The sequence below is a fragment of the Cylas formicarius genome, unplaced genomic scaffold (assembly GCF_029955315.1).
Source record: "Cylas formicarius isolate icCylForm1 unplaced genomic scaffold, icCylForm1.1 PGA_scaffold_6__28_contigs__length_40554024, whole genome shotgun sequence".
Classification (NCBI taxonomy): Eukaryota; Metazoa; Arthropoda; class Insecta; order Coleoptera; family Brentidae; genus Cylas; species Cylas formicarius.
The window spans coordinates 15253514-15275141 of NW_026844347.1; the positions used below are offsets into that span (position 1 = coordinate 15253514).

Here is a 21628-nt window from a genome sequence, read left to right on the forward strand (position 1 = left end):
TGGTTTCCATGTTAAGAAGACGTTCCACTATAATTAATTACAAGAAAGTTAATTCCAAAATTAATAACGTGCCCTTCTTATCAAAACGTTTTGAGGTCCAAGAAAAAGTACTGCCCCAGAGAAGAATACATTAACATTACCGAATCATCTGCAGAGGTAACGTTACGGATCTTCCTAGATCACATTTCAAGCATAATATGTAATACATGCATTACAAAAAGAAGATGACCAGTACATGAAGTTAATGTAAAGGATGTATCATATCGGAGAACGATCAGAAGGAGCTGCTGAGACAAAAAGTAAAGAGCATCAATTATTTCAACTAAATTATATTCAAAAAATGATCCAATAAGAGACTTATTTTCACCAAAAAAAAAAGTTTTCCTAAGGCATATCCAGATTTAATATTTGTTGTTGTTTGTGTTATCTGTTTGTGTCTGTCTAATATTTTGCCTCTTTTTTAATATTGTTATAAATAACCAAAAAAAATAAAATTGCACTATAAATTTTGTAGTATTGTTCAATTAAATAGTAAAAAGAAACCAATATTAAAACCAATTCCATTCTGGACAACACTATTAACAAATTTTGTAGTATTTATTAAAAAAAAAAAAATGCATATAATTAAAATAGTTGATTTTTGTCACCGTTTAGCATCGCACCACTGTGCATCGCATACACTTCCTTGCGAATCCACTTTGCATCACCATTCATAGACACTTTCATTATCCCTTTATGACATCACTTTTCTAGTGACGGATTCCACGCCAGGTTGACCTTGGAATGCCTGTTAATTCCACTGCCAATGGTAGCTTGCATGCCTTCTGACGTTTGACTTTTCAAACATTTTTTTACATTTTAAACACTTAGGTCCGATGGTCCGATGATACAGATAAAAGTGTTTATATAAATTTTAATTTTCCATCTTTTCGTTCATAAAATTATTAATTTATGTAGGCCTTCTTAGATGACTGCTAACAGTTGGCCAATAGTGTACTATGTATTTTTAAAACATCGTCAAAACGAACCTGATTCTTACCGGGTGATGCATTGCCGAACGGAACATAGGAAATCCCATGTAAATTTTTAGGTGTCCAAATGTTGGCTCCTCTGTACATTTTATGTAAAGTTGTTATAAAACTTTTTGAAGGGGCCGGTATGATTAATTCATGTACCGATTTTGAACAAATTTTGGATAATAAATCAAATTCGTGACAGTAACAATATTTTTCATTTGTGATTGTTATACGTTATTAAATTCCCTTTAATTAAAAATTAACCGTAATTAAGCGGTATTATGCAGGAAACAGTCTTAGATCAGTGTTTGAATGTTTTCAATTTATTTTCCTGCTAAAACGATACCTTCGATTTCATAATTTGAACAATTTGAGTCCGAAGGCACCGTAATAAATATCTGCAAATGTTGAGTTGAGAACATCGATAACAGAGCATAAGATAGAGACCATAAAGATTTGAACATGTGCATGTGCAGGAAAACAAAATGATTAGTATAGTCTGTCTCAATATTCATCGTGTTGGCTTTCGGTTGGCACCGTAATAAATATCTGCAAATGTTGAGTTGAGAACATCGATAACAGAGCAAAAGATAGAGACCATAAAGATTTGAACATGTGCATGTGCAGGAAAACAAAATGATTAGTATAGTCTGTCTCAATATTCATCGTGTTGGCTTTCGACGGACCTTCTCCAATAAAACTTTAATGATTACGAATTATCTATTGTTATTTTGAAAAGCCATTAACAAAAAAAAAATTCTTACTTGAGTGACAAGGCAGTGATGAATAATCGTTTTTACTGTGCATTTTGAAAAACTTTCAACAAGCTTTAAAAGAAACCTGTCTACTATTACTATATTGTTAATAGTAGAGAATTGAATGAAAGGAATAAACATAGTGATATTCAAACTCACCGTACAGACAATAGTGATCAGGACCTAATAAGAAGGAAATTATATTGTCTTTATCAAAGCGAAGTTGTTCCTACTTTGGATAGACTAAAAAGAAGCTGGAAGAAGATGAAACCAATCGAAGCCGTGCCACGCTCCATAGAGTGGTTTGTAATATGGGATTTAAGTACAGCAAAACAGGCAAAGGCGGCTAGTAATGGGATCACACACGCACTTGGATATTTAATTACCTTCAAGAAATTAAAAGATATAGATTAGACAACAGATCCATAATTTACCTTGATGGTTCGATAAATACGACACTGTATCCAAAGGATGGGTTAATTTTATTAAAAAATGGTTAGAGGAAAACGTATCACTATAATACACGCTGGGTCAGAGAACAGATTTGTCCCAAACTTCTTGCTGTTGTCTGCAAAGAATATTAGGGATTCCAGCTTGGACTATCACGAGGATACAAGTCGCGAACTTTTTGGAAATTTATTCCAAAACAATCTTTAAAAAAATATTCCCAATAACAGTGTTATTGTAATGGATAACGCAAGGTACCACAGCCGTCTGCTACGCAAAGCACCAGCCTTATCAAGTTCAAACACTGAAATCCAGGAATATTTGTGAAAATTGATATACAAAAAACAGTATGTATGTGAAAATTTGGCTGAACATGCTGGGCATACTGTTGTACATGTTCTTTATCATTGCATGTTTAACCCCATAGATCATTTTTGGAACAAAGTAAAATCAAAAGTAAGAGCAGAAAATGTTACTCCTACTTTATTATAAATTTGATAAAAATTGGGAGCTGGAAATATTCAGTACAGCACAAGATAAAAATTGAGGCAAATCTATACAAATCTACATGAATCCTATTATAATTAATCTCAATGGCGACTCTGATAGTGAAACAGAATTAAATTTAGACATTTAGAATAAAAATTTAATTATGTATATGTATGTATTACTAGGTATGAATTTATTGTAATTGTTTAATTTCATTGTTTTTTTTTAGTTAAATCAGTGAAATTATACCCATCTAAATAAACAGTTTTTTTTATTACCAAAAAATTTGAGGGTCCGTCCCTAATGTTCTGTCTTTTAATATCTACCGGACCCGAGTTTTATTACCGTTGTCAGGCAACTTCCATAATTGCAGGGCCAGCACGATGAAGATTGAGGCAAACTATATGAGAATTCTTGGATAATCTGTAAGTACATGTTAAAAACATATAAAAAAACACCGGGAGCCCGGGAAAGGCGATGAAATGGTGTAAAAAGCAAATAATGAGGGATTTAAAATAAATATTTGTTTCAGTTCAAAACTGTCGGCATTGTTCACACTCGAAGCCAATATCCCAAAGAGATCAATTATTATATATCAATATTATATTATTGGGCCGTTTTTTATAGACCCTTGGCCGATCAGTTACCTGACCTTTCGCCGAACGACTTCTTTCTGTGGGGTAACTTGTTATAAGTGCTATCTATAAAAATGTTAAATTTGAAAATCTTATCCAGTTACAAAACGCTATTTCCTTAAAATATGACAAGATTTCACAATATAAGTAATGTTAAAGACGAATTTTATGATCGCTTAGGGTATTCTTAAACAAACTGTTAACGAAAGGTTGTTTGGCCATTTACTTAAAACCTATTGTTCATTTTAGCAATGTTTTATAGCCGTACTTTTATTATAATTATTAATTATTTTTAATAAAAGACGTGAGAGTCAAATTTATAGTCGTTCCGTGAATCTTCTTCGTTGCTTAAATCGTCCTTTAAATGAAATTTATTCTAAGAACGCTGTAAGGGACAAGGAGGTCTTAAGAACCGAGTATGAGTTTGATCCTAATTTGACCCATACACATTCGCACTTACTCGCGGATTTCGACCTGCACAGGCAAGTCTTAACACTTGCCTGCATGTGTATAGGTCGCTTTACCTGAATAGTGTGTGGCCGCAATTCGTTTCGCACTTGCGCGGGCTTGCCTGCATGTGTATAGGACGCTTAAGAAAAACATAATGACATACCTACATACTTAGATTATTTTGCTAAATAAAATGCTAATATTTTAATAATTTTTATGTTTCTTATCATTTTAAATAATCGTTTTGGTTTAACTTTTTTAATAATGTATGATACTATGTGAAATGTTACAAATAAAATGATAATATTAAACTAAGTTGGCTTCATGCAAATTATGAAAGTTATTGTGTAAGTATTGTTATGAATAAATAAGGTAACTATTTTAGATATTTAATAAATCCCTTTTCCAAGGTCTACCGCAAAAACTTTCATAAAAATTTAAAAAATATATTTTTGTGAGGTTATTCATACAAATAACTCCGTACTGCTATACATTTTTGAAAAGCTTATACTATGCGGAATTAAATGAGCCTATAAGATGTGTGTTCCATTCAAAAAATCCAAACTTTGTTTTTTGTCAAAAAGACGAAACCATTTAGAAAAAGACGCCACTCAGTTGTGCGTAAAAATATAGATCGGATGCGCTTTTCACTTTTCTGACATTTCATAGGATACCCGAGATACGAGGGGTGATCTAAAACTCTGTATTTTAAACACTAAGCAAGTCATGATAATTTTTTACAGTGGATATACAATAATTAATTGGGGTGTTACAATCCTTTAATTTATTTTAATTTTTTATATACAGGGTGTTTAATTTTTCGTGGGCGAATATTAACTTTATCATTTTGAATGGACCACCTTGCATATTACCTTATTTTTGAATTCTATCCAAAATTCTAGACATATTTTGTGTATAATGTCTTATACCTAAGTCTGACCGTTTTTGACATTTTTAATTTTATATGCGAAAAATGACATTTGCAAGACTTAAAATATCTGGCAATTTCTTCATTAGGAAGCAGTTATTGTTTTACTTGAATAAGTTTTCTTGTGGACAATGGACTCCAATAACGAATTACATAAGAAATTTCGATACATTTTAATACAGGGTACGTGAAAAATAAGATTAAAAATGAAATTAAAAAAGCTGCCAAAAAACTTTTTTTTTTAAATGGAAACTACCTATATTTATAATCTTGTCATATTTAGCATTAAAAGTTAAGGGAATTTTATATGCCTAATATTTTTACTTTTTGAAATATATCCTTTTAAACGTTTGTCAATCACAGATATTAAAACATGTATTTTCTGAAAAGTGTCTCTCCACAAGATTGTTGCAAAAATCTAACCTGGTGTTGTTATCCCGTTGCTCTAATTTCTGAACCGGACAGAATTTATAGGGCCGCTATTTGTTTATTTGACGGCACGTTCGAAGCGTCGTTCTTTTGATATCTAGATCTAAAAACGCACTTCGGGTTGAATCTTCAGGAGTCTCTGCAAAATGCAACAAAATATTAAGTTGATCTTCATCCTTGAAAATATGACGACGCCTATTTTTTTTTCTTCAAGGTTCCATATATTCTAAAGTGTTGGTAAATCCTGTCGAAGATCTTTTTTTCTGGGCGCCGCCTTAAAGGAATGGAAATTGAGGCAACGTCCTAGCACTTGTTTTGTTTAAACACCGTCATAGCCACCTTACATTATCTGAACTTATATGGCACCACTATTATTATTTGTGATAGACAAATGTTTAAAAGGAAATATTTCAAAAAGTAAAAATGTTAGGCATATACAACAATAAAGCTAAATGTGACAAGGTTAAAAAATAGGTAGTTCCCATTAAAAAAAAAAGTTTTTTGGCAGTTTTTAAATTTCATTTTTAATCTTATTTTTCGCGAACCCTGTATTAAATGTATCGAAATTTCTTATGAAATTCGGTATTCGAGTCCTTTGTTTACAACAAAACTTACCTCAACTGAAACAATAAATGCTTCCGAATGAAGAAATTGACAGATATTTTATGTCTTACAAAAGTCATTTTCGCAAAAACGGTTAGACTTAGGTATAGCACATTATACACAATATATGTATACCTAGAATTTTGTATAGAATTTAAAAATAAAATTTTACATCAGGTGTTCCATTTAAAATTAGAAAGTTGACACTTGCCCACGAAAAACGAAACATTCTATATATAGAACATTCAAATAAATTGAAGATTTGTAAAACCCCAATTAACTTTTGTATGCGACTTTTCGTTCGATCCCTTAGTTTCTAAGATAAGGTGTTAAAGAGTAAACTTCGCGTGAAAAAAATCGCAACCCCATGCACTAGCCTCGTTAGTGGCTGCATATAATATTGCGACCGTGGTAGTGTGGCGTGTGTTGTACGCGTTGTGGTGGTCGCGTCGTAATCAGCATCAGACAAGGGGCGAAGGGAAAGGGGGCGGCCCCACCTGATGCGGAACTCCGCCGGGCCAGACGGCGCGGGCTTGCCGTCGCCTGGGGTCGTCGACCTCTGCACGTCGCGACGCCCAAATCGACGACGGCCCACCCGAAGTGATTGACCTCTTTCGCCATCATTAGGGTCGAATGGGTTAATGGCAGATCGAGGTCGAAATCCCAACAAATTTGAGAGTTGCCTTTTTATTTTTAGCAAAACGTTGGCGCATACAAAAACTCCACGTATTATTACCAAACGTTTTACGGTCCCGAGACTCAATAACAAGTTGTAATTGCCTTAAAATTAACTCAAAAACTATCAATAAATTTAATTTTAATTTTAATGGAATTAAAATTTTAAAGCAAGGTAATAATTATCAGAAATTGGCAATAAAATAAATAATTCCTATTAAAGATGAAATAAATGCTGTAAGCGATAGAAAATATATTAATAATTTAAGTCAATTATACCACAATTTAGTTAAATTAAAAATCCAATCCTTTTGCTTATAACAAACCAAAAATAGTTCTTTTGTGCATTGATGCACAATCTAAGAATTCCATAAGAATTTTTTATTGAAAAATTTTAAATACTTCACTAGAATTATTATTTAAGATTGCAAATATTTCAAAATTAAGTGCAGTCATATATTTCCCGAGTTTATCACAAATGTGTTGCAATACCATATATAAATACATAATTTCTATATCATATTCTTTCTAAATATTATTACACAGTTTGCCACAAAATATTTCGGGGTATCATCCGTTCGCTTGTTGAACTCCGACTGGAATCCTGCAGACGGCAGACGTATCGCCAAGATCTCACTTGGCATCCTCAATGCTCGCGCTCCGAAAACACTTCAAACACAGTGTTTCAACCGTTGATAACAACAAAGAATAGTTCTTTTGTTTTGACTTTATTGATGTACAATCTAAGAATTCCATAAGAATTTTTTTTGAAAAATTTTAAATATTAATTATTAATAACTATTTATGATGCAAATATTTATTAGAACCGAAAAAATCATTTATTTTAAAATTAAGTAGACATATTTTTCCAGAGTTTATCAGAAATATGTTGGAATACTATATACAGGGTCTCTTTATTATTATTTGATTTTATTCCATTTATTATCATTTATTATTTGTTTTAGAAAAAAATGTTAAATACAAAAGTTTAGATAAGACTAAAAGAAACAATTCAAAATTATTTTTAAATATGATTTTTTAAATATTTTTTTAAATGGAATATCTTTTATACTCAATAACCCAATGTAGGGTAGGGTTGTTATGGTCTGTACCGAGGTTTTTCGGATTTATGATCATTTTCTCGTCAAAACTTCCCTGTGTTAAGCATGAAAAATAGTAATTTTCCTAACCAAACTAACTAACTAAAAAAACTAACCAAAACTCAAATGGAACACCCTGTATATTATACTTCCATTAATTACTATACTTAAGATTAATATTTTTTGAGGTATACACATTTTTGCGAACAAAATGCTGAAAATTTTCAAAAAGTGCGAAAATATCACAAAAGATTGAGAACAAAATGAATATTACCTGAATGTGAACAGTCTACAGAGACGAATTAAATATAATTCTTTCAAATAATAGTATTCGTTCCATATACATATACTTATTAAAACTGAGATTTAAACAATAATAAAATTATGAACTACGCAACTTTGGAATAACAATTTAATCGGTATGTTGGCCTTGAGATAATATTAAAAATTTAATATTAATATTGCTAATAGTTATAAGAAAAAAACACTTAAATACTAAGAACAATATTAAAAAACGAAAGCGCTCAGTGTAGACAACAATAATGCTACGCTGGATGATTGAATATAAAAGGGAGTATCTATTAGTGCCATAACATACAGGGTGATTCATTTAAAAATATATAAGTTAGATTTTCACCATATTTATCCTGTATATTCAAAAATAATTTTAAATTGTTGGTTTTAGTCTTAGTCTATAACATTTGTATTTAACATTTTTCTCTAAAATAACTAATAAACCATATATATTACTTTGACACACAAAACGGCTTCTAGACGTTGCTAGCCCGCTCTCTAAAACCATGCTGACTAACAGTTAAAACAAATTTTTTCTCTAGAAACGGGCTTGTTTTATAGCAAATAAATTGTTCACAAAATTTTTAGAAACTATTTAGTAAAGAGATAGGGTGGTAATTTTCTACTGAAAGTGAGTATGCCTTTTTCTAGTCAGACCATCTCACCACCACCTCTTCCAATTGTCTCCGATTTTCTCTATCGTGAGCTTTTCATTTCCTCGTTCGCCTTGTATAATTCTTGACTTAGTCTTCTCATCGCATTTGGGTTTTTAGGGTACAACCATAGGGCCGTGGCGAGCGGCGCGACTGAAGTTATGTCAGAGTCGCATAGGCATCTACATATAGTGCAGCGTTTGTCTCATCGTCAAGCGACGCGACTTGCAACTCGATAAAAATCTTAATCATTGCCGCTAGTGTCGCTGCGCGTTTGGACACGCAAAAAAGCAAAAGTGCGTAATTAACTGCTAGACGAACTGTTGCATTTTTGCCCATTCTGTAGAAATCGTTATGCTTTTGATAAATTGTAATTAGAAGTGGCAGAAGAATGCAATCTGACCCGCACCAAAAAAAAATATTTTGATGTCAAACAATATTGCTCCTGGCCTTCTGGGCAAATACGAATGACAAATACGAACCAAAAAATGTATGTAACCATGTTCTGGTCAAATCTTCTACGATAAATTACATCTACTTCCCTATATCGTAGAAAGTTGAAATTTGGCATGAACAAAGCCGATTCAACTCCTGGATGGGGTGAAAAGAGGAATTGTTGTTTGTATCTCGGGAACGGAGATATCTAGAGACATGCGGTTATCAGTGTTAAATAGCTGAGCAAACGCATCAAATTGAACTGGAAATGCGTTGAAATAATCTTTGGAAGCATCGCGAATACAAATTGCTTTGCTAGGAGCTCGTCCTCTTATATTCCATCTAGATTTACATGTAAATTCCCATAAGAAACGCATCAAATTGAACCGGAAATGCGTTGAAATAATCTTTGGAAGCATCGCGAATACAAATTGCTTTGCTAGGAGCTCGTCCTCTTATATTCCATCTAGATTTACATGTAAATTCCCATAAGAAAATTTATGGTTCCTATTAGCGAAAATTGGTCCGCTCAAGGTCATTTGGTCCACCACAAATATTAGCAACACCTCTTCCTACAACCCTCACCCCCCTCCCTCAAACCTCAACCCGTCCCCCTCAACCCTCATCTTTTTTTAAAAAAATTACAAGGCATTCGAGCAATATTCAGATCAGAACACAAGAAAATATGTGAAAATTCCTCTAGAATTTTAGTCTAACGCTTTAAGAAAAGATCCAAAAAAGCCTCATAATAACTAGACATTTTTGGTCTGTATACAAGAAAAATACAGGAATTTTCATATGGGGCGGCCGAGCAATCCATTGGCATTTTACTTGAAAATTTGTTATATTTATTTAATATTTCGCATTTTTGTGCGATTGTATTATTAGCAAATATGGCGGGTGCCCACCGTATTTGCGATTACTTCGACTGAAGTCGCAAATCTTAATATAACGTCCCTGCAGCCTTGAAAATCTGTTTTATTTGGCACATCTAAGTATAGAGAACTCAATGTTGCATTGTCGAAGGCTATAGTCCAAGTTACACTGAGAATAGAGTGCGGGTAGCAGGCATTTCAAATAAGAGAATGCGGCACAGCGCTGTTGATAATCGTATAGCAGTCCCAGAGTCGGTTTAGCTCAAAAGTTACCTATGTGTCATGCAGATAATATTTTAAATACATATGAATATAGTCATACAAAGATTAGAAAGACTATAAATAAGTAATAAATGCTGAATGTATATTGGATTGGTTTAGTGAAGTATTAATAGCTGCATGAGCAAGTCAGTCAAAATGGATTAAAACACCCCTAAATATGAAACTCTTCTTCTATTTTATGTTCAATTTTTAAGGTCGATCAACAAATATCGCCAACAAAATTGTTATATGATCTATTTAGATGAGAGTTGTCATGACGAAATAAACTGCGATTATTTCGAGAAATGTTTTGAGCAGTCGCTAATTTCCAATTTACCAAGCAATGGAAAAAAATCTTGTTATTGATAAGTCTTCCTATTATTCTTGTAAATTTAGGTATCCAGTGACCTCATGGAACAAGCCGAAATTCAACATTGCTTTTTCTTTGACGATCATAGTTGAAATGAATGCTTCCTACCCACACAGAAATGAGTATGACAAATATAAAATTGAAAAAATAGCTGTGAAATACAAGATAGTTTACCACCAGTTAACGCGATGTTAATGCAGAATAGGATGAATCATTTCAACATGTTATTGAACAAAATTGGAGTAACCGAAAAGTAAATGTGGTGCGCTGATAATCTCCAAGACAACGTGGGTGTACTTATTGACATTTCTGATTTCGACCGAGAATAAAAAATTTCATCATTCAATCCTATACGTTGAGGTGTTTTTGGGGTTTGATTTTACAGTTTTTTAGAGATTAGGGAAAAAACCGCAGTATGATATATTCACTACCAACCGAGATATAGGGCGTTTCTGAATTTTGTATCCTTTGGAAAATGAAAAAACCAACCAAAATTAACCGAAACTTACCAAAACATTATTAGGGCATTTTTTAAGGCAAATGCGGGGGCAGATTTTTTCTACAGTCGTCCGTTTTCTCATAAATGAATACAAGTTTCTTATTTTAGGTGGCAGCCATAATTTAAAAAGAATGCTCTAGTCCAACCATTTTCAGACATATAGTTTTGTTGGTATTTGTGAAAAATATAGGGAATTTTCTGTTTATATATTACTAGGCCGTGCATTATGTATTCAAAAAGACGTCTCTCGAAAACCTTTAAAATAATTCAATAAATATTGAAAAAGATAAGGTCAATTCAAAATAATTTAATTGAAAAATACGAAACCTAATAACCATTTTATATTTCCATTTTAATTTTAGATTTTATTTTAAATATTTTTGGTTATTTAGAAAATAAAATTATAGTTATTTTAACCTAATATACAAAACACAATAAATATTAGAATTCAAATTATTAAAATTTAACCTTTTACATTAATTATATTGAAATATTTTAAGGTACACGTTTTTCTTACTGAATGGCAACTATTCACTAACTCTATGTGACACATGCTTCTCAAGTAGCTTCCTCTAAATCAGTTTTGGTTAGTAGAAAATTCTATCTTTAATTTCTCCCGTAAAAAAAATAGAGGAGTTAGGTCCAGGAATTCATGGCAAGTCTTCCAAAACTGGAATAACACATGTTTGCAAAATATTTATATAACCATTCGTTGTCAGATTTACATTAAAGTCATTTAAATAAAGTCTCACAAATTTACCTCGAAAAATTCCTATTTAGCCATACATTAAATTCAAAGTGACCTTGCCGATTTTGGTACACTACAGCATGATGATTTACTGTGCTCCAGCCATAAGAATTGTATTAAATATTCCTGAACAGTCCCTTCTTGCTTTTCCAGGATTAATGTGATTGTGACTGTGTTTATTATATTCAATTTCCTGTTTTTCATAAGTGGTTTTGATTTTGCCTTGCTCTTTTGAAACTTCCGTAATGGGGTAAATTATTTTTTAACGTCCGGAATATTCGCTTGTCTGCCTCTGTGTTTTCGTTTGACACTTTAGCGCTTCATACTTTTCGTAATTTTGGTTAGTTTGGCCACTAAAATTATGTGTGACAGAACACCAAATTTAATAAAGAGTAAAAGTTATGTCCTTAACTGACATTGCCAGCTATATGCAGGGCCTACTAATACATAAACAAATCACAGACACCAACAAATCTATATGGCTGAAAAGGGCTCGACGCGTCATTTTTTTAAGATTGTTAAAAAGAGTGACTGAGTTCTTCTTTTGTGCAGTGTGCAACATTTTATGCCATTGTTGACTTCAGTATCAGGTTCTCTTTATAGAATACAGTTGACAATGATAATGAATTTCTTTTGAATTTTCTCGTTCATCTGTATATATTTAGTATAAACGAAAGGATCCAAATTATGCTAGCATAATCGAGTTTCGCTGCACTGGATTGTAATAAAGAATTTTCTTTCCGATTTGATTTTTTTTTTGCATTTCTAATTAAGAATCCAATATTTTTTACTATTTTTATAATATTTTTATTGAACGTTAATTTCATATCAAATGTAACGCGAAGGTCATCTTTTGTAGTAACTGATATCATATTAACTTTATTCAATTTATATTTTAAACGAAATGGCCCTTTTAAATATGTAATTGACATAACGTTGCACTTTACTGAGTGAACGAGTTTTTTAAGATTATTTTTATGTATGTCGGCGATTTGATTTCTTATTGTGTGTCCACCATTATGGCCTGGGGCGGTCCACGTATATAGCCTCCTTTCGTGTAGTTTACAGCATGTGTTTGTTATAACCATGTCATGTTCTTGAACAAAATTTTTTTCTTGCGTGACTGAAAAAAATTGAAGGTCATTTTTTCGTTGCCACTTTTTGAAACAAAAGTTTTATAGATTGTTAGGATGCACAATTTAAATTTATTTTGAAGTATACAAGGTGGCGCAAAAAATAAAATATAAATCTTTTAAATGGAAATTTTGTTTCGTATTTCTTTTAAAATTCTTCACTTTTTTAAATTAATGATACATATTTAATCCTAATAGTTGTTGTAATATTTTAATTTTTCTATATAAAATATAATTTTTTGAGACTTGCAAAAAATTTTTGAGAGTATACCCCTCATATTTAACATTAGCGTTACTTGAAGATGACGTTAAATCTATATGCCACGGAATTAAAAATAGATGCTTGTCTTCATTATTTCAACAAAATGATTGATTATCTGCAACAGAAATCGAACCAGCTCACTTTTTGGTGAATTTCTGGAACTTGCAATTGGAACTGATTGGCAGCGTGTTAGGTTTATGGACCTTTGACAAGCCGTACAGGTGTTGTGGTTTGTTGTGGTGTGGTGTCAGCGATCGTCTGGTGCTTACCATAAGAACGTCGTGTTATAAACGTTTTTAGACAATGGAAGTTCGAAACGCCAGTATTGACCAGAATAAATCCTTGTCTTCTTTTAGAGAAACTTCTGCGTTGGAAATTTTTGTTGTTCAAGGGATCCTAAGTATTAGTCGGTAAAGCCACATTTTATATGTATCGTCTAAATAATAGAATATTTCGCAAGATAACTAGAAATGAAAAGGATTCGTGTAATAAGACAATTGCGATCTATGCCGACAGTCAAGCGGCAATAAAAGCTATGTATTGCGCTTTGCGCTAGATCTCGAAGAACCAATTTCTTTACCGTGTGTTCAATTTATCTTAATAACATTTTAATTGGATGTAAGTTTTTTGTTGTCTTGCATTTAGTAACGTTTCCGGATTGTCCTTAACTGACTGCCTTCGAAATCCTTTGCCGAAGTTGCACGACATTATTGCAAATAGTTCTGTGCATGTGATTTTTTATGTGTCCCCAAGAGAAAAAAATCATTAATGTTAAGTCGGGGCTGTTGGCTGATCAATCCATAGTTCCGCCGTTCCCTATCCAACCCTTGGGATATTCCATTTTAAGAAAATTTTTAACTTGACAACATTGTGAGGTGGGGCACCGTCTTGCTGCTATATAATCAGCGTTGATATATTTAGGGATAAATCTTCTATATATTATTCTTTTTGTGCTCTAAAATTTGCAAGTAATGATCGCCAGTTAACTTTTGATCTAAAAATATCGGACCCTGGGTTTTCATTTCGTCTATTGGTCTAGGATTATTTAAAGATCAATATCGCGTATTTTGTCTATTACAACCCTTTCTTGCGATGAAAGAACATTAAAAAAAACTGCATCCTCTTTTGACGTTTTTCTGCATTTAGTTTTTGAGTTTTACGAAATTAAAATGCATTATATTTATATTATTTCAAAACTGAGTGGATTGATCTCCGAGAAATACCTGTCTCTTCATATACTCTACTAATAAAGGAAACTGGATGTGCGTCATAGAATCCTAATATGTTTGCCTTATTTTCTTCATTTAAAACATTATGATTCAGGCATACGTTTTTAGCATTTAATGCGTTACCGTCTTCTGCAAATTCCTTTGTTAGCCTTGGAAATATCTGTTTTGAAGGAGCTCGGCGCTCTGGATAAAGTCTAATACACTGACGACGAGCTGCGGTTGCACTTTTATTATTCAGAAAGTATACTTGAAGCATATCACTCCTTTCACGGGAAAAACCATTTTAACAATAATCACTTAGACAATAATTCAACCATCGACGTTGTTTATTAATGTGTCAAACATAAACATATATTTTTATTTGTTAGTCAGGGCACTCTTTGAAATTATATAAAAATTTCCTATTTTTGCCAATTTATCAAAAACGAGTGGACTAAAATATAAAAAAAAAACATATTCTATTAAACACATATATAATATACCGAGTGTGCCATTTAAAAAAATATGATGTAGGCTTAAAAGTCAGAAAATTTGATAGTGTTTTGTTTTATACGTCACTTGGAAAAAACTTGACTACTAACCCTACATTTTATTTTTTTCTTTACCTCGATATCTCTAAAACAAAAAAGTTGCAGCCAATTAAAATGTTATCAAGACCAATTGAACGCACGGTATATGTAGAATTTTCCTACAGCAAAAGTTCAATAAAAATTGCCTTTAAGGTATGGTTTCATTGCCACAATGCAATTTGTACAAAATAGTACATCGCAAAATAAAATTACACTCTTTTGAACATTACTGCTGATATGTAACGCAGTAAAACACGTAAGAAACATTTTTTTTATTGAAACTAAAATGCTCGACTTGTTTGGATGAAGTGTGGATTGATGATGATGCGTATAGCTAATCGCAACACCATGCAATCCAGCAAAATAACATCCAAATTAGTTCTGGATTGTCATAAGGCAATAAACCATATAGCAAGTCAGAATAAAGTGTCATGGGTATCAGGGCACGGAGGCCACAAAGATAACGAAAGTGCCGACGATGTAGCGAAAAGGCTCCTCAAGTTGTATGATGAACTGGAACCCTTCCGTCCTTCTGTTAGAAAATCAGCCATAACATAATGAATGGTAAGAAAATCCCGGCAATGCAAGGAATTCGTCAGAGGCCCATTTGCCAAATTTTCAGAAAACCTGTTAAACCACAAAAGACGGGCCACTGCCATCTTAAGAGGCATCTAAGCATAATGGGACTGGAAGAAAACACTGAATGCCATAGTGTCAGTGTGAAGACCTATCGAAAGTGCGTTTCCATTTTCTGGATGTCACCAAACCAGAGGCAATGAGCTACACAGGAATTGTGGAGTCTGGTCAGTGGATAATCAGGATAACGGTCTATTGATTGCTAGATTGCTGGCTCTGACAATGTGAATTTAATAAATACATTAATAAATAAGGTCTTTATTAATGAATCATCAATTTACAAAGTAAATAAAAAAAAAGTTGTATAAGACTTCACATCTCGGAGAACTGAAGTCTGTTGTTCTACTTAACCCAGAGCACAAAGGTAGTAGCGATACTTCAAATTTAAGTCCGAATATGCACTAAACATTGATAATAACATCCTTGAGTAGATAACTAATGTAATATCTGCGGCATACCCGATTACACAAACATTCGAGACCAATTATTATTAATAAAGGAACTAAAATTTCTTTTCACCAAAGTTTAGACAACGTATTTAAACATTAATTTGTTAACCTACACGGCCCTAGACCGTTTTGTAAACAGAATAGATATTTCTTAAATTGATATTTTTTTATCCACAACTACATTATTTGTTGGTTGATTGTTAAGAAAGAAGCTTAACTATTTGGTAGTCTATCCCTAAATCGCAGATTCATATTGTGAACATCTCATCTGTAGCATATTTTTCCATGGAGTTTTTAAATGAACTATACTGTCAAAATGGCGGCATGGTCCACAAATCTTGTGTTATTTATAACCTCGCCTCCGATTTTCACCCTCTAACTTTTGTTGCTCTCTCTGGGACATAAGTTGCAAATTTTACTGCAGCGGTTTCGTTGTATTTAATATTTTTTATGAGGTTAATGTCAGTTTGGACTGCGTGTTGCAAATGTATGCTTCTTCCAGTGTAATGTGCCAATTTGCCAAATCAAATCTGTGACCTACTTATAAAGAAAATAATATATTTATGGTAGGTTTTCGTCGTCATATCATTTCTTTTCCCAAAATTACTCTTAACCTTGCCGTGTATTAGAATAAGGATTGTGTCCCGACTGTTTTAGTTGCTCGATTTCTTGATCATTCTTTAAAATATGCGTGCTGTCATCTCTAGACGCTTTGAAGATCGTTTTTTACTCAACTTCGATCTTGTAAGAATGTTGCCCATAGAGCGCATTTCTTCGTTAGACTAGCGTATTGTGTATTGTCACTTTCTAAAAATTGTTATATTACCAGTCATTGCGACTCTAGAAGTGTTAGGTTCGAGGATTACCTTGTTATATTGTCCTAACGCTGAAATTTGTACCTCGGTTAGATCAATTTGCCCTTGGAGATTTTTCACGATTCTTAGGTTAGAATGTTCTCCGTCGGTTTGGCATTTAGTGTGCTTGTGATATTCGTTATTCCTTACCAATATTATGTACGATTACCTTGATAACATCCATATTTTGCGTGTGAAAGAACTCCATTCTGGGAGACGATTTTTGGTTTCCGTACCATATAATTAAATTGGTCGATGTAATTTTGATGAATTTGTAGAAAATACCAGGCTACTGAGTTGGGACATACGCCGAAGATTCTTCGAGTAGATTTTCGTGCCGATGTCTTGATGTTTTTGGATTTGTTTTCTGCCCGGTTGTCTATGCCAATCTGTTGATACTTCTCACACTTACACGTAAACTCCAATCAACACCCACAGGGGTTATTGCTTCTTTTCCTTCACTTTCTTTTGTTTTTCCATTTTTTTACACTTTTTTCCGTCTTCTGTCTACGTCGATTGCGAAAACTAACCCAAACTATTTGCTGTTCACCGCTGGAGTGACTCGCTTAATTTGGTAGCAGCTTTTCATCGCCACCACTCAATCCACTAATAGCCACTACTGCAGCCACTATTAGCACGAAGGCGCAAGTTAAAACACCTTTGTTTTTTCCTCGGCCGCATTTTACAACATTCCATTTTATTATTAATATTATTTTTATAAATTAGTTAATCCAAGTATTTTACGTAACTCTAACCAACACACTACAATTCAGATGCACTATAACTAAGACTAATAGCTTTTTTTAAAATTTATTTATTTTGCGATTCACAAACAACTTCGAACACTCCATATAAATACTCGGTGTAACGCATTTTTTTCTATTTTTTTCCTTTGTTTTGAAGACGTATTTCAGCGGTCTGGTGCCAATATATCAGTCTTACATCTTGGTCATCCGTCGTTCTTGAAGATATGTTACCAGGAGTTCATGTCTAACATTATCAAAATCCTCTTCGCACTTTCTGTAGAGTCTTGTGTGCATGAGTTTTAAAAAATGATTCATTAAGCTAATGAGCCGATAGCCTTTACATCTTCATGCGCTATTTGATTTTGGTTTTGGTAGGGTTACAAATGGGAAACCAAGCCAGTCTGTGGGGATGTTTCCGGTGTCGTTTATGAGGTGGAAGGTTTCTGATAGCATGTTGTCTAGTCCTGGAGCTTTATCATTTTTTGGTAGGCTATGGGCCGTATGACAAGTTAGGAAAGGTTAGTTGTATGTTTTCCATGTTTCCAGCACTTTTTTGGGCTCTAGTATTATTTCATCTTCTTCATCTCGGATGTCGGTTATTGGTGTTTTCTTGTCAGGTTTTTCTCTTTTATTTTCTTGTGAAGATGAAAGCTGTCGCCGATTTGGTTAAGGTGTTCGGCTTTGATACATCGGTCCGCAAGCCACTTTTCCTTAGCAATTCTGATTTTATTGTCAGTTCTCCTCTGATAGTGTCGATAGCCAGTTGCGTCATTATAAATCTTACATTGTTTGCGCTTTTGCATTAGTGCCAGTATTTCCCCGTTCATCCACTCGTTCCGTATCACGGTGTTCTGTTTTAGTAGATGGGTTATTGGCGTTGCCAAACGCATTTTTGATGTTAGCCCAGCATTCCTCGATATCGTCTGTGGCATTGATGTTTGATAGTTGTCTGTTAAGTTGTTGCTCGAACTCTGAACTTATGTCTCTCTTCCTAAGTAATCTGGGGTCGAATCTCTTACTGCTTCTTTTCTTTTTTGCCCTGGTTAATCTCAGTCTAATATCAGCACAGAGAGGATTATGATCGGAATCAATTTGCGGTTGATCGTGATGACATCTATTTGGTTTCGAACAACTTTTTCATTGTCTTGGGGTGATTTTCAGGTGTATAACCTTCTAGGTAGGAGTTTGTACCAAGTATTTGTAATGACCAGATTGTTCTCATCTTAGAATTGAATGAGTCTTTCGTCTCTGTCGTTGCTTTCTTCGAGACCCCAGTGACCTACAAAACTCTACTCTTGCCGACATTTGCGTTCAAGTCTCTGATATTTATTTCATTGCATTTCGTTAGCTTGATTGCCTGCTCCATCTGCCCGTAAAATTGTTCAACTTCATTCTCAGGTTTTTCTGAGGTGGGAGCATATACCTGAATTATGTTGTTAATGTCTATCGGTCATCCGGAAAGTCAGAAAACAGCAACCCTTTTAGAAACTGGGGCAAAACCATTTACCGATTTTTGTAGGCTTTCTTCTATTAGGATGTCTACGTCATGACCATGGTATCTCTCTATCACTCTTGTATTTGGCCATCGTACCTCGTTGGCTCCCAGTAGACTGACTTTCATTTTCTCCATTTCCTATATCAAGTTGTTGAGTTTCCCAGCTGCAAACAATGTTCGCACATTCCAGGTTGCCATTTTGATCTTCTTATCTAGTCGGAACTGGGAGATTCTTCTCACCTCCTGACCACTTAAGGTCTGCTCGGGACTGGAGGCCGTTGGTTCCTGTTCCTCCAACATGATGAGAATAAACTCGGTTATAATTACAGATATACAGGTATATGGTAGGACCACATGTGGCATGTGTCGCCGATGAGCATTTCTTTATTCGAGAGGCGTGTGTCACCGTAGGTGTAATCCCGATAACCGTTGCATTAGTGTAGAGGCGTTATTGCACGGGCGTATATCGCCAAAGCTAGAGGCATAGTGTTGCCTAGTTTGGTTTATCCAATAAGAGGAGTCTTACTGGAGATGTGTTGTTGGCTGGTTAGGTTTACATGAAAGTAAATATATCAGATGAGGCGTGTGTCTTCGGAGTTCATTGCTTCATTGGAGGGGCGTGTGCCACCGAAGGTGGTTATCCAGATAAACATTGCGTTGGTGTAGGGGCATGTGTTGCCCAAGGTGATTGTTTCGATAAGCGTTGGTTGGTTGAAGAGGCGTGTGTCACCGAAGGTGATTATACCGACAAGCATTGCGTTATTGAAGGGGCGTGTGTCGCCAAAGGTGGATAAATATTCCAGTAAACAGTGTTTTACTGGATCATTGTGGTGGAACCGCATTGATAGCTGATGCTTTCATAGATTTGCCAAATGATATTACATTGCAACTTGCAAGTAAATTGATTTTGGTTTCCTAGTAAAAGTTTTTATATATTGGTTAATGATAATGATAACAATAACGAAGAATTGCATCGCGTTTTTATTTTTCTTGGTTAGCCAGGATGGACGAGTGCAGATAAAGCTTTCGAGGTCTAGATGACCACTAGGTGCCCGAGGACGTGCACTAGTCAGTATGGCGGTGTAATAATTCTGTCATTCCGTCATTCGTAATATTGTGGACCCATGGAAACCCACTTTCGTATTTTATAAAACCGCTGGTTAGGTCGGATTTTAAATAGATCCGATGGTTTATTTTTAATATGCTATTTTGTAGTTGATTTGGCGGGTCGCTGATTTACTTTATTAATCAATTAAGTGATTAGATTATTCATTTGTTTTAAGCACTGTGTTTTGCATTCTTTTAATGTCGCCTCGCTCGCCATCAGAACCCGCCTCTCCGGGTTTCTATTTCTATTTTATTATTTTTATTATATTATTTATTATTTCTTACGATCTCTCAGTCGAACGAGCTATCCGCTATCCGTGGAGCGTCACATCAGTTTTTCCAATTGCTGTATACAGAGCAGCCCCATACACGCCGTGACCTTCTATCCTCATTCGAAATTATTGTATACAGTGCGGTGCGCAGATTATTTATTAGCGGTCTTAAATGAATTTACTAACGTGGTAATGGCATCCGTTCGTCAAATTGCTTCGTGTACGTTATCGTGTTGCGGAATCTCGTTCACATAGACTAATAGGAACCACTTCGTTATCCAATTCGGCACGCCTTGTGGACTTTATCGCTCGTAGTAAATCCATTGAAGGGCATACATATTCGTGTATTAGCCTCCCGTTTAATAATAAGTCTCGAAATATATACCGTTCGTGATGCGTCTTGAGGAAAATTGCCGGTTTGCGTTGTGTGTACGGTATGAATGTGCAAATTTACATCCTGCCGCCGCCGACGGCGACTTTAGAGCTATTACCGACGTGTGTCAGAAACGGAAACTTTCATGACGTCACTTTATTCATGACTTTAATAACAGGAAACCGAAAGTCGATTTTTAAAAACTTTATTTATCCAAACTACAAAAATTAATAGTTTATCGCAATAGCGTATTCAATTGACTAACAAATAAGCGAAACAACAGTTTAATGTGATTAAAAGCTGACGCTGCTAAATCTAGCTGGGCACCTTCTTCCTATGGGTGTAGGGATGACTCGTGATATAATTCAGGTTAAGGTTTATTGGATTGCGACCGGGATGTCCCAAATTGACCTTTTTCTTCCCCACTATTAAGTTTTTATTATGTGTACCGAAAATACGGACCTGCATTTTTTATTTTCGCAAAATAGGTGAAATCGATTCTTTGCGAAAGTATAGACTGACAAAAAACTTGTAAGGAAAAACACAATAATTGTAGAGGCATTCTCTACAAAAACAAATAGAAATAGACACGATAACAATTTATTTGATATATTGATAATATTGATGAATTTATGGGATTGCCAAATTCTCAGGGATATATAGGATAGTTTATAAAAAATGTCTATATCTGTTTTGTCGATTATTTCGAAACACAATTCAAATTGGGAAAGGTTACTGCTCTGCAAAATGTCATGACAAATGGCAAATATAATTGAACATTTTTCACAGTTCACACTGTATCCCAGAAAGTACTAAAGACATTTTACTAAGTACAAACTTT

General features: G+C 34.0%; 1 protein-coding gene across 10 annotated transcripts in view; it reads left to right on the plus strand.

The window, feature by feature from the left end:
• LOC132702782 (histone acetyltransferase KAT7) overlaps window positions 1-21628 on the plus strand; it is a 120637-nt gene that overhangs the window by 9179 nt on the left and 89830 nt on the right. Inside the window, exons 7-8 of one of the 10 annotated variants that reach the window (XM_060671556.1) lie at window positions 3081-3132; window positions 3240-3380. The exons of 5 other annotated variants lie outside the window; for them this stretch is intronic. In XM_060671556.1, coding sequence (XP_060527539.1) covers window positions 3081-3101 — 21 coding nt within the window. In that variant the 3' untranslated portion in view covers window positions 3102-3132; window positions 3240-3380. Of the gene's footprint in view, window positions 1-95; window positions 715-753; window positions 1203-2936; window positions 2964-3080; window positions 3133-3239; window positions 4037-21628 lie in introns of those variants that run through there. 4 more of the 10 variants (XM_060671551.1, XM_060671557.1, XM_060671560.1 and 1 more) reach the window with 4 other exon arrangements.